This window comes from Camelus ferus, chromosome 35 (assembly GCF_009834535.1).
Source record: "Camelus ferus isolate YT-003-E chromosome 35, BCGSAC_Cfer_1.0, whole genome shotgun sequence".
Classification (NCBI taxonomy): Eukaryota; Metazoa; Chordata; class Mammalia; order Artiodactyla; family Camelidae; genus Camelus; species Camelus ferus.
This window is the reverse complement of record NC_045730.1, coordinates 22,345,575-22,359,485: the sequence shown is the minus strand read 5'-3', so window position 1 is coordinate 22,359,485 and position 13,911 is coordinate 22,345,575. Positions and strand designations below refer to the sequence as shown.

Genomic DNA, 13,911 nt, shown 5'->3' with positions numbered 1-13,911 from the left:
GAGCTAGTAAAGCAGATGAATCAAGCAAGCGATGTTTTACTTTATTCACTGACACACTGAAATTAAGGCAGGGTATGCTTCAGAGTTCAGGTTGTGGTGCACACTTCCTGGGTTCACATCCTTGCTTCACCACCTGTTAGCTGGATAATCGTAAAAGGAGTTACCTAATCTCGCTAGGCCTTAGTTTTTGCATCTGCAAGTTGAGGCTAATGGTAGTGGCCACTTCCTAGGATGATGAGGATGAAATTAGAAAACCCCTGCAGTGTGTGTTAGCCTAGGGCCTGGAATACAGTAAGTAGCAAATATGTGCTAATTACAGCGCCATTTTCCAGGGCTCCTAGTCCTTGCCCTTTAAGGACCCTGCGAGGAAAACACATCAGCAGTAAAGACAGCATAACAGGGGGGAAGCTCTGGCACAGGCAGACACAGTGGAGGAGCAGGGGCGGTGCTCTGCCTGGAGGGCGAAGGACAGGCTCTCAGAGGTGGAATCTTCTGCGAGGAGCAGTTTCAGTGGAGTTACAATGGATGACACTAGACTGCAGTTAACAGTTATGTAGTAAACATTTTGGCTCAAATATCTTTAGCATAAATCAAGCCCAAGTCCTCAAGAGTCTTTAATTTGCCATCTGAGACAGGAAGAAGCTGAAACCATCTCTGAAAGACTTTGCAGTGTCTCAACACGCAAGTGCATGAAGACGCTTTCAAGGAGCCAGATTGTAGTGTCTCGTCTAACATTAAATTCTTAGTTCTACCGAAATTTCTGTCAGATAGAAGTCGATGAACGATTGGCTCTTTAATGACTTCTTGTAATTATTATCCTATTCAACGTTCAATATATGCCAGTCTAGAGATTACATAATGCGTTTTTGGGTGGATCTCTTGTCTGAGCATTTTTAACTTGCTGCAGAACATCCAAGGGACCACCGTGGACCTCTGCCCATTGGGGCTGTGGTTCTCAGCTCTGCCATGTCCCCAGGCCACGCTGTTCTGAGCTGGAAACAGCTGTGCCAGCTGGACAAACTGGATCAGGCCCATCTTTCAATCCAGTGGGTTCTTGGGGCCGCTCAGCCCATTGGCCATGATCTTGGCATGGCATTTAATAAGTGGTAACAGTAATACTTGCTAAATCTACCTGAAACAGACCTGAGTTATTGGAAATAACTACAGTTTTTCTCAAACAGAAGCAGATCACATTTGTGAGCAAAATAAAATCAATTATGAAGGGGTTTTGTGTTTTTTAAAATTTCACAAACTACAGCTCATTTTCCTAGACATGCATCTGGTATACTGCAAAATAAATACTAAATGAGAATATAGGGTCATTGTATGTGCAAGTATTATGAACAGAAAGACTGAATTCACAGATTTTAAACATTCTTATAAATTTTGCTATAAATTTTGGATTTTCAGTCCAAAATCAATTAGTCTTACTCGACAGAATCCTGCCTTTTCTTCCATAGTCTTCTTCTAAGTTTCAGTCTTGAGCCAGTCTGAAACTCACACTAGCTAGCAAGTCAAGTATAGGAGCTAGTTTGTATAATTAATTAGTTTGCAATTGAAAATCTGGGGCTAATACCCAATATGAATATTCATGTATTTCTTTTTACTCTTAATCGATGACCACACATAGCTTTTTACATGTCTTACTGTAATTTGCTATTGATAAAACCTTATATAAAATAGGCAATGTCAGGTTGTTCCCTGTGTGATTAATTTGTTATGATCTCCTTGAAACTGTCTTACATATTTTACTTTAGATTATACAGGGGAGTCTCATGATACGCTCAGAGAGACCTAAGGGAGAATCTTTTAATTTACCGGGTTTGGGATTCCCCCAGCCAAACTAGATCTTAACCCCAACTACTTCTAAGCAGAGGGAGACCGCAGTTGAAATGCAGAGAGAAAGACAATAGTCAATGTCCTCACGAGGATGTGCAGATTTTGCCTTCAGAACGTCCCTCAGTGTAAGGTGTAACACCACCGGATAAGGGAAGGGGAAGTTCAGCACCGAAGACAGTATTGTGTTCGGTGGCTGATGGACTGAAAATAGGCAAGACATATGTGAGAATCCAAATTTATAGCAGGGATTCAGACCCTTGACTTGTACAGCGATGACTCTACGTGTCATAAATCCTGCCCCAGACTTTGGATGTCTTCATTTGAAGACCATATTACTTCAGTAATCAATAGAATCTATAAATTAGTGTGTTAGCTGTCTGTCCTAGCTCGAGGAGCCAAGAGTAGTTCTGTCGAAGTCTAGCCTTCAGAATGATCCTCACTTGGGACAGTGGTGGTTTCTCTCACAGCCATCATCAGTGAGCAGAGAGAACTCATTCAGACTAGACGGTAAACAAAAAGAAGAGCCTCAAGGATACAATTAAGGAAAGAGTTTTAACCTGTTTTTAAATATAAGTGCAAAGTTGTGGATCATTACACAGTACTAATCCACTGTGATTCTATTTGTCACATGGAGGAGATAAAAAGGTTTCATAGTAGGAGTTTGCGATTAGTTACCCTGGTATCTTTTTTTCATGTCTCAGGAAGTAAAGCTCCCCTCGTTTTTTTGTTCTTGTTTTTGTTTTTGTTTTTTTTTCAAGGAATTGGTCTGTTGCTGCATGGCACCTGGTAGACATGGCCTTAGTGCTCGCTGGCAACCAGCTAAGAAATCCGCCTGAAAGAAAGGGTGTGAGGGGCAGGCGGGGCAGGCCAGTCACCTTGGCTCCTGTCCTCTGCTGGCTGCTGCCTCAGCGTGTAAACCTGACTCCTGTGGAAGGGGCACATAACCAGGCGAGTTGGTGCTCCCCGATCTGGAAGGAACGCTCCAAAATGACAGTACCTGGCGGCAGAAATCAGAACACGGTCACCATATAGGGAGTCTCCTGGCTCCACAGAAACCTCCAGACACTTTGTTTTAGGAGTCACAGCAGATGCCAGAAACGGTGACTGTACCTCTGGCTCCTAAATCCTACCTCCTCCAAGGCCCTGATGAAATGCTGTCCTGCCCACCCCCGACCACATCGCCTTCATCCCTCACCCACCAGGTGCCCCGTGTCATGGTCTGCGCCCGCTTACGGCACTTAGCGTCCCCTGCTTTGTGTGACTGGGTTCACGTGTGTGTCTCATCTAAGCCTGACCTTGAACTCCTTCCGCACGGAGGATGCTGTCAACACTGAGTCGGGCAGGGGTCTCCGCTCCCCGAGCCGGCACAGGTCCTGTTAGGAGAAGGCGAGCACACTGAACCAGAGCACCTCACTTAGTGTTTTCTTTATTCTGAGAAAACTGTCAGGCACTCGCTGGGCGTTTGGCACTCTGGATGCAAGAGTACACCTTCTGGTGAGAAACACAGACTCCCAACTAAATAAATGCAGCGTGAAAAGTGCCAGGAACACAGTCCATAGAAAATACTCTGAGTGGGTGAAGAAACGAGTGGCTAGTTTTGCCTGGTGGCTAGTAAAGGTCAGAGTCTCTCAAACCGGGTCCAAGTCCCACAGGATGGATCCAAGGGGAGTTCTGGGCGTCTCGGAGGTCAGGGAGCTGAGCTTTAAGCACCTGCCTGGAGGTACCAGAATCTGGCAGAGATACACGAATGAGATAAGCTGGTACCTTTCCCTTTCCTCTCTTGCAAATTGAAGAGTTTCTGTACCGCCTCGGATCCTCAAATAGCTGTGAGTTGCAGTTTCTATAAAGTTGACTGGGATTCTTTTTTTTTTTTTTTTTTTTTAATGGCTTTCAGATGGTATAGGAGCTCTTAGCAAAACTCTGTGGTCAGTTCATTTAGCATGAAAGGTCTAAGTGCAGTAAATCCTTGTTAAATAGATATATAATAGATTACCCTATGGGGTGTGAAAAATAAAATTCTGGTTATGCATAAAACTTCATCTTAGATTTAGATGGTAAACTTCTCTCAGCCCTAATATTTCCACATTGAATCATTCAACAAACGTGCCCTGAGGGCCTGAGTATGCCAGCTTTTGTCCCTGGAGTTGGGGGCACAGCCCCCAGCTCCGTCAGCCTCCTCTGCAGACCTTTGCCAGCAGCGAGGGGCGAAGGTCAGGAAGCCATCCCACAGCACCGTTCCTATAGTGGTATTTACCAAGCATCCAGAGACCGAAAGTTGAATGGCAAAGTAGAGAAATGAGATGACTTTCTAGATAACCCAGTTGAGAATTCCATTTGGGAGGGGCAGGGCCCCCAGTCCTCCCCACATCATCTGAATAATTTCAGCCCTTCCCTGAGCCCTTTGACTCTGACCATCACACACCATGGACATAGCTGGGCATTATGAGAAGCAAGAGAATGAACAAAAATAATAACCCCTATTCTCCAGGAGAAAAACTAAACCCAAATCCTCACATGACTCATAGGATTTAGGAAATCTAAAGTAGTGTCAGGTTTGCAGAGTTTCAAATATGATAGCTAAGAATAAGCTTTTATAATAGAGCTTAAGTCATGTTTCCTTTGGACTTTTTTTCTAATGAAAGCTTAACCAACTGCATTTCTTCATGTTAAAGTTACTAAAGTCATTATGTAAGTCGTAGCAGAAAATGACTTCACAGGTGATGACTAACGGACTTCTAATTAACGAGAGTTTATTGAGTGCCTACTATGTGCCAGGCTTTAGAGATACGAAGCCTGAGTTCCAGGCATCAGAAGAGCCTCCATCTAATAAATAACTGTAATTAGACATATAATGGTATCTATAAATATAACATAAAATGTATTATAATAATTTTATAGATATGTTATAAAAACATAATGTGAAAATAATAGACATAATAAATACAGTCATGTCAGATAAATAGCCGTGACAAAGAGCACGCAGCCGCCTCCTTGGGAAAGAAGGCGTTAGGGACGGCTTTGAAAAGGGAGTGGCGTAAGCTGTGTTGCAAGATGGGAAGGCCATTGCAAACACCCATGGTGCGCCCACAGAGAATGTATTTTCAGTGTCTGAGTTTATACGGTAGAGTCCAAGTTGAAAGGCACCTTATCGGTCTTCTGATCCAGTGTCCCAGCCAGGAAATCCCCAACAGATTTTCCTCCCAAAAGCAGGGGTCAGGGGTGGGCTTAAACTGCCTGGGGCAGCTGCTCGGCAGTGTTGTTTATTTTAGGTATTAGTTGGCTTAAGTCTTCAGTGGAGGAGATAAATACAGTTGCATAGGTAAAAAGCACTGGTCTAGTACAGCTCCATGTGCGTGTCCTTGGGCAAATGAGAGCAAATTATTTAACGTAGGAGAAAGTGATATGTAAACTGCAATGTGCTGAGTACATGTAAATTATTTTTAAGTCATTTTTGTTATGATCTCTTGGGCGCCTGACTTCCTTCATTTACAAAATGAAAATGTTTCACCCAGGAGTCTCAAGTCCCCTCTATAGCTCTAGAATTAAATGCTTTGGTGATTATCCAGCTTTCTCTTGACTGTTTCTAAGGACAGGAATGCCTTCTCAGCGTACTCCCTTCCACTGCTGTGGACAAGGACTTAATATCGGCATTAGAGCATCCTGTTTGGGGAATTATAACTAGTAACTGGTTTTGTAAGTTGCAGACCCCAGCACACAAAGCCGAGGCTGTGCGGTTTGCAGGATTTGTGGACGTTGCAATCAGTAGTGATGTTTTTGTTGTTGTTGCACATTGTGCCCAAAGTCAGTTGCTTCAAATCTTGCTTTTAATGACACGTTTATGTTCTTTTGGTAGCCAGAAGTGCAGCTTGCTGAAGGCTTCGACGTGTTCATGCCTAAATCTCAGCTGGACTCAATATTGTCAAACTACACTCGCTCAGGGAGCCTTCTGTTTAGAAAACTGGTGTGTGCGTTTTTTGATGACAAGACTTTGGCTAACTCCTTACCCAATGGGAAGAGGAAAAGAGGACTCAATGACAACCGGAAAGGACTAGACCAAAATATTGTGGGTGCAATAAAAGGTTGGTCTGCATCATTTCATTTTACGGGTTCTTTGTTAAGCTTTGCCTTCATTCCGTAAAGACGCAGCTGAAACTGTGGCAAAGAGCTAGAGATGAATTTAACATGTGGTTGGCCATTTGCCCGGCAGCAGGGCTTTTGGGGGCGTGAGCTCCATAACTCTCCACCCCAAATACCGCTAAAATTTGCTATTTCATGGTGATGTTAGTTTGTTAAAAAGCATAACTTAAGAGCCAGTCTGATCTACTGCAGAACCAAAAAGTTTTTCCTTAATTAACTTTGAAAATGAAGATATTTTTCCTGCCAGTAAAATCAGAACAGGATTTCTGCTGAGGTTTTTTTAGCTGTAAGAATAAAGCTATGATGCGTTTTTGAAAATAAAGTTCAGAAGTTGCTTTAGCACGTCACTGCTTCTAAAGACATTTTAAGTGGAAGTGAACCCACTGTGAAGCCAAACCCTACTCTGCTCCCTCTGGTTTTGTAACATGGAGTCATGCCAGTTACATGCAAAGAGGACCACGGGTCTCCCTCTTAAAAATTGCAAACTGTGTCTGAATTCCACGCATCATGAAAGCCATGCACGTATGAGTAAATATTCATTTATGTCCACTTCCACATCCTAGATGTATTTTTTTTATTTCTTAATTTTAAAATGTCCTTATTCAGGACTCTGATAAGTGTAATTTTAGGTAATAGATTTTAGTAATTTAATTTTAGGTATTTAGATGCAATTTTCAGAAAGAATGTAAATGAGTTCTCAGATACAAACACAACTGCCATGAAAATGAAGTTTGGGATCTGGCCTTAATTGCCCTGGAATCACTGAGCAGAATGTTCCTCAGTGCCCAGGTCCTGTGTCGTTTGGCTGTGGCTGGGACTGACACACAGTCACCACCACCACCCCCACTCCTGGTCCCCGCTGTCATGCAAAATGAGTAAATGAATTTAACAGTGCTTAAAGGGTACTTGGAAACCCACAATTAACTTTTCAAAATAATACAATTTTTAAATGGAGTTAGCAAGTACCAGGCAGCTTTTGTTCATGGCCAGAAGGACATAAGCCCTCACTAACAGAAAATTTCTCATTCTCCAACAGAGTTTTTTCACTTAAAGTGACAGTTGAGTTGTATTAAATAAGCCACAGAGATACCACAATCTCTGCCATTTCTGAAAAGAATGATTCAGCCTGGAGCGACACTAAAAACAAGATTACAGAATTTGAAAAATAGTCAGTGATGTAACCAGGACTTGCTGAAGTGAAGAAGGGTTCCATTTGGATTTAATATGGCTGGGGCTTCTGGAAACACGAAGGTCAAGGCTGAGATGCTTTTCAGGCTGACGCTTTTAAACGTGCTGAAATGTAGCCAGGGATTGTTTTAATTTTCTCTTTTTCTAGGGCAGTATATTAGCAATATGAAAATGTTTGGAAATTAGGGAATCATAAACGACCATGTTGCATTTTAATGACGGTAGGAGAGTTACCCTAATTGATGAGAATGAAATCTGTCATTACGAGCACACTGGTACAGTTTTACTCCATCACTTTCAACCTGGACAGACTGGACCTCATACAGTGGTTTGAAAAACTCATATAGAGAACATGCCTTAATTTTCTTCACGGCCACACTCTTTAGCCAGAAATAAAAATGACAGTGAGGCTGCTTCTGCTCTTAATACATAATCAAGCAGATTACTCAGGTCAGAGAACTTAAATTTTCCATACCTTCTTTTATCGTTGAATTAAACCTGGCATTAGAATTCTTTTAGAACAAAGTAACTTTAAAACAGACACAAGTCCGCCCATAAGCCACCAGCAACCTGGGTCAACAGATACTGTATGTTCACTTGTTTACTCACAGTGTTGATTTGTAGAAAGAGTTTTACTTTGATTTTTTGTTCCTGATTACAAACTAATACCTGCTTGTAAAAAAAACCCAGACGGTAGACAAGCATAGACACTGAAAGGCCTCCATCATCCCGGTCTGCAGAGGGTGCTGGTACCGTCCTACAGGCCTCATTCAGAGCATGAATGTGGTGTCAGCTTTGTCTCTCTTGCGAGAACGTTCTGCTCTTGCTTTCACCTGACTGATTCTGACCGTTTCTTACAAGCGTCTCGAGGACAAGCATCGTCTTCTTACTTTTTATTCCCTGTTGCACGTCAGGGAGAGCTCCGCACACAGTCGGGTTTGCGCAAGTGCGCGCTGCGCGAGCGAACGGACGTAGGTTTTCGTCTTCCGTCTCGGCTCTGCCCTTAACCCATGGACACAGTGGGTCTAGTGTGAAACATCCATTCTCACACCTGGTTTGGCATGACTGACGTCAAAATGTTGCTGTAAATTTCCACCAATTAATAAAGTGCCAATGAAAGCATTAAAAAATGGAAACTAAAATTGAATATAAATTTGAATACAATTCTCTTAATTCCCTAATACTTTTTGCCTTTACATACCATACTTCGACTCGTTAGAAGTGTATTAACCCACATACTGCAATATAAAGTGATTTTTGGAAGTAACTCTTCATTGAAGGTCTTTTGGGGGGCGTTATTATTTTATTTCTAGGTTTATTTACTAATTTTTTTAATGGAGGTACTAGGGGGTTGAACCCAGGACCGTGTGCATGCTAAGCACATGCTCTACCACTGGGCTATACCCTCCCCCTGGAAGGTCTTTTTTTTTAAAGAGAGAAAATCACACAAAATGTAGTAACACGTATACATGGGAGAAATCCAGGAAATCTGAGTAACTCCTAATTGAAAGTCGTATATAATAATTATACCCTGTTTTTCTCGCTGTTGTTAGAGTTAGAAATATATTTCCCTAACCAGGTCTTTTGAGTCTGAGCAATCTGGGAACGTGATAAAGTGTTTTCTTTCTACATCATAGTGGCAAGGCTACTTGTGTTACCACTACTGTCTACCACATACTTTGAAAAGATTTTGCAAATGTTAAATATGTAGTCTTTCTTCCTCCATCCTTTATGGGATCGTGCACCAACACTAGATTAATTTGAAAATTTCCACACCCTAGTAAGATGCAAAGATGAGTCGATTATCTGTAAGATTGTGAAAATGAAAACAACAGTGAGGGCTGGATTTTTTTTCAAACTAAGTGATAAGGTTGGTTAGAATTGGGAAAAAAAGATGAAAGAAAACCTGTAAAATGCTTATAAGTAGGAAGAGAAATGAATAGAAGAAGCAGAGTTTATTGTGGGACTGTTAACATAGCTCTTTGTGGTGATAATTAATATTCCCCATGACAGTATCTTGAAAATAAAATACAAGCCTCTTTGTAGAGATCACGTTTTTCACATAGTTTCATCTGTGTTATGGTGGCTGACATTTACTGGTAATTCATTAAAAATTCATTTATAGGTATGACCCAACGTATTGATGATGAGAGGGTCCTTAATGAGAAACAGTCACCTGAGCACTTTAAGTTTAACTCTGTGAAGAAGCAACTTAGGCCCTTATTAAGTGAAGTCTCAGGTTTTGGTGCTGAGGATAACTTAGTGTCTCAGATTGACTTTGGGACTGACAGTATAGCCAGGACACAGAGTGGAGGTCAGGACTCGGGCGTACGCTCCTCCCGTTAGGCTTTACCTGCTGCAGACCATCTTGTCTCGATGCCCTGTGCCGGGAGACCGTGCCGGGTGACCTAGCGAGAGGTCATACTGACCTCATCTTTGCATCTCTGGATGCTCTTCAGAAAGTGTGGTTGCAGTGGAGCCATTTTTAGAACCTGGGCTGTGATTTTTAATTCAGCTTCATGGTGATTAGTTGAGAATGTTCTGTAGATTCTTGAATCCTCTTGCATTCAAAGGAAATGATGTCTGCTTGTCAAGTGCAAGAACCACTCTCCTGCCCTTAGTTCACTCTGTGCAACAGCCGAGGCAGCGCAAACTGCACTGCTGCTCTCGGGGCGTCCGGGCTGATGACCCGCCGGGAGGGCCCACGGGGAGCGGAGCATCCCCAGAGGAGCCCTCGCCGGGTGGGGACGCTCCCGGCACTAAGCCATGCTCCTTACACGTCATGGGACCTCATCCTCCCATGGGCTCTGCTCAGCACACCACCAAAACCTCTCTTCTTATTTCAGCAACTGTAGAGACACGTAGGATCTATGTTTGCCATTTTTAGAATGCCTTTATCTTCCACTTTTATTGTACATCATCACTCACTTCCTTGGATTTATTCCCCCAGAAGTGAATAGCTGTCTTCTATCTGACCTTCAACAGACTTTAACATGTTTGGGGGGTGGCATCTACATCTGATTTATTGTTTATTTCTTGACAGTAACTTCTGTGCATTCGGAGATCTCCCTGTAGGAACAAGCCTGACTCATCAGCTTGGATTCAGATACCCCTTATGATGTTGATGATTTTAGTTCCACTTACAGGAGAGGAAACTGAGGCTTTGAGAAGTTAAGTAAATTAAAGTAAATGGCTAGTAAGTGGGAGAGCCAGGATTTAACCCGAGGCCTCTCTGACTCCAAAGCCGCTGTCTAGCACACTTACTTTGTTCCTTCTGTGAGGACTACTTGAAAAGAAGGAAAGCTATCCCAACTTTAAATTTCTGTCTTAAAATTTAGCATTTGGGGTTCTCTGTCAGTTCCATGGGGAAGGCGGCCGGGCCAGTGGTCCACAACGACCAGTGGGTTGTTGGGTCACATTCAGAATGAACCTCTAGGTAAAACGTAGCTCTCCTAGGGCTTATTGACATGCTTCAAGGGCAGGTCTTCCTCTGAAGGCAGTGGGAATCAGCCCCATCCCGGTGGGGAGGCAGAGAAGAGTGTGACCCCCTCCCAGGGAGAAGGACGCTTCCGAGACTCTTCAGTACAGACAGCCGCAAAGAGCGAGCTGGGAAGCCGCACTGCATGGAGGCGGTCTTCCCAAGGTGTATGTAAATTAAGTTCTAGTTGAAATATTTGGCCGTTGGAACCCATAGACAAGTGCTTTCTTTCAAGAATCCTTTTGGAAGATGGATAATTAACTTATCTGTTCATATTTTTAGCTGTCAGATCAGCTTGGAACAGGCTAGACCTGCATGATATTTAACAACAAAGTAAGAACTAACGACTATGATTACATCAGGGTACAGCTTGTCTCCCGGCTCGTGGATGACTGTTGCCTCGTGGTGGAGGTCGTCTGTATCCGCCCACTTTTTATGGCAGCCCAGTGACAGGTGGGTGATGCGGAATCTTGGCCAGTCCATACATAGAGCCCCGTATGTCCACCCCCTTCCATAGCTGTTGTCGGATCTTAGTGTGCGTAAGAATTAACCTGAGGTTTTGGTTCAAAATTTGGATTTCTGGGTCCCCTCCTTGGAGACTGATTCCATAGACGTTCGGTAGTCCCAGAAATCTGAATTCTGAGCAGGCAGCTGCAGGTGAGTCTGGTGCAGGCTGTCTCCTGGCCACCCTCGGAAGAGCCGTGCTGTCCCAGCCCTGATTGTAATGCTGGTTCTGACGAGTCACGATCTGTGCAGCACACACGACAGCCCTGCACAAGTCCATCTCCCTCCTCTGCTGCTCAGAGCAGCCCCTTCCTGAAGGCTGCCCTCCATCCCTCCTGGAGCAAAGGAGAAGGTAGTGTGTGTCAGAGCCTCTCACCCTTTCAATCTCTGGGGTTCAGCTGACCTTTTTCTGTTGTGTGACACAAGGGGGCTGGTTTCAGACGTGCCTGCGATGCTTCCCCAGGACTTGAGTGATTAACTGCCCAGTTTACCAGAGTGGAAGAGGGGTGTTGCCAGACTTCAGCCCAACTCTAACATGCAGTCACTCAACAAACATAGTTTTCCATGATGCCCTATCATTGTGACAGAAAATGTCATCTCTGTTCTTGGCAAGCACTCAGCCAGGCTCCTCGATTGCATATCTGAAGCCCGCATCCAGCCAACTTCTTCACCCAACAGTGTGATCGAGAAGACTTGGTCTCTGCTGCTTTACCACTACTAGATAAATCGGGAGAACGCCGAAATGTTTTCAGCATTTTCACTGATGTCGCAAACTTAGACATCATCGCAGGCATGACATTTCTGGGAAGGACACTGGTGCTTACTGCCCACCGACTGAGCCAGGACGAGGATGGTGACAAGGATGAGTGAGGCATGGCCCCTGAGCTTAAGGAATGTGCATCTGGTGTAGACGGTGAGCCGGACCCAGAACCGTCCTCCAGTATGGAAGAGAATCAGTGCCCAGTGCCCGTGGCTGACCGGCGGGAAGAAGCACAGGAGCTGGAGATCCCTGTAAGACGCAGGGCAGGGGGCGTCTGGACTAGACCTTGAAGCATGTGTGCCAGGTGCAAAGAGAATGGAAAAGGTTAACTCACAGAGTAAGTTTCCTGAGGCTTAAATGAAGTAAGAAATTGGGTGAAAGCCTTTCGGCTCCAAAACCCTTGAAAGTCTTACTCTGAGTGTTGAGCCTTCAGTCCCCACCAACCTGTGCACCTTGACATGTTTAATGTCATGAATAATAAGCGCCAGGGGCTGTCAAGCATGGCTGTGCTTCCTACAGCTGCTTCTTACAGCTGCCTCGGCCCCACTCCAGGCGTAAGGAAGCAGAATCCCTGGGGTTGGGGCCAGAGTGAATGGCAAGACTTCCCCTGCTTTGTCCTCCATAAGCTCAGAAAAGGGACCTCCCCTTTCTCAAAATCACAGATCTGTCTGTTTGAGGCACAAGGAGCAAAGGGGGACGTGGAGAAATTTGGTAGGAAGAGGGTTGTGGCTTTTACGATCTTCCTTCAGCCCGTCACACAAAGGACGGGAACCCACTGGAGATTCACTTGGAGAGATTCAGTTCTGACTCCCAGGCACCGACGTCTTCCCAGCCCGCATCACGGCACTGCGGTCCCACCCTGCATCACGGCACCGCGGTCCGGGATGACATCAGCAGCCTCCTGTCAAAAGAGCTGAGTTTCTGTGGCACAGACAGGGCCACCAAAGCACGACTGCGCGTCGTAGTCTGTTGATTTGTATGTTCATCATGATGGCTTTCTGGCAGATGCAGGTCAGCTGGCCAGAGGAAGGGGCACCTGTCTAATTTGCATAATGGCACCACATGGGCTGGCCCCGGCCCTGAACCCAGAAAACAACATTTTCTGCATAGCCCAGTTCCTGTTTCTTCGAATCCCTGAGTTGTGCGGCTGATTTTAAACGCTCACCAGCATCTTCAGGTAATGCAACATCGCTCCTGTTTTCTTTCCTGTTGTAAAGAAGCAGAATTGTATAATAAGTCAAAATTGGTCAAATTACATTCCTCAGAGCTTTTCTCCTGGCCCTATAGTTGGTGCTGGTGACCTGGCGATTGTTTTCATTCATTTCCGTAAACAGTTACTGAGTGTCTTGTACAAGGTATGCATCAGGAATCCGAGAGGCTCGGGAACTGATGTCTGCTTGGATCTCTGCCCTATAGGTGCATATGCAAATGATCATGGGATATTTGCTGTCCCCATAGGACTATGGACTGATGGTAAGTCCACAAAAAACTCAGGATATATGTCAGCTTCCATTAAGAAAATGCCTCAAAATCCATAGACCTTTGTTGCAAATGGAACTGAAAGCTGTCATCGACGGTGGTTGCCTTTAAGACATCCTTGTGTGCGAGCAGGCAGAGCAGGGCTGCATCTGTCCCATTCAGACACCCTTGGAAGAGAGAGACCTGCCTCCTGGAATTAGTCAGGGCTCCTCACCGACCGCTCCCTGCAGTCAAGTCTGCGGTTACATTGGCTGTGTTTCCAGGTTCTTCTGTCCTGCATCTGGCTCTTGGGTAGACTGTGCTGCCTCTCTGTGATCAGCTCCAGGGACTTCTCAGAGCCTTAGCATCCCTCACCCACCCTGTCCCCTCGATCACAGAGTAAACCCAACATGGGTATGTCAAGTACGCGCCTCCCCATACCTTTTCCTCGCCACCCATACCATTCTGAACCAGCTCAGCCATCTACAGCCAAGAGGGAGCAAATCCTAATTAGGAATGTGGACAGGAACCAGGAGCACACGAGACA

The 13,911-nt window shown here is 44.6% G+C and overlaps 1 protein-coding gene across 16 annotated transcripts in view; it reads left to right on the top strand.

The window, feature by feature from the left end:
* The window catches only part of BEND7 (BEN domain containing 7), an 80,305-nt gene that overhangs the window by 36,218 nt on the left and 30,176 nt on the right, over positions 1 to 13,911 (top strand). For 9 of the 16 annotated variants that reach the window (XR_004317546.1, XM_032474113.1, XM_032474112.1 and 6 more), the window contains one exon: positions 5,693 to 5,918. The exons of 5 other annotated variants lie outside the window; for them this stretch is intronic. Coding sequence is in view for 10 of the 11 variants with exons in the window: in XM_032474113.1 (XP_032330004.1) it covers positions 5,693 to 5,918 (226 nt within the window). In the remaining variant the exon portion in view is untranslated. Of the gene's footprint in view, positions 1 to 5,692; positions 8,452 to 13,911 lie in introns of those variants that run through there. 2 more of the 16 variants (XM_032474120.1, XM_032474121.1) reach the window with 2 other exon arrangements.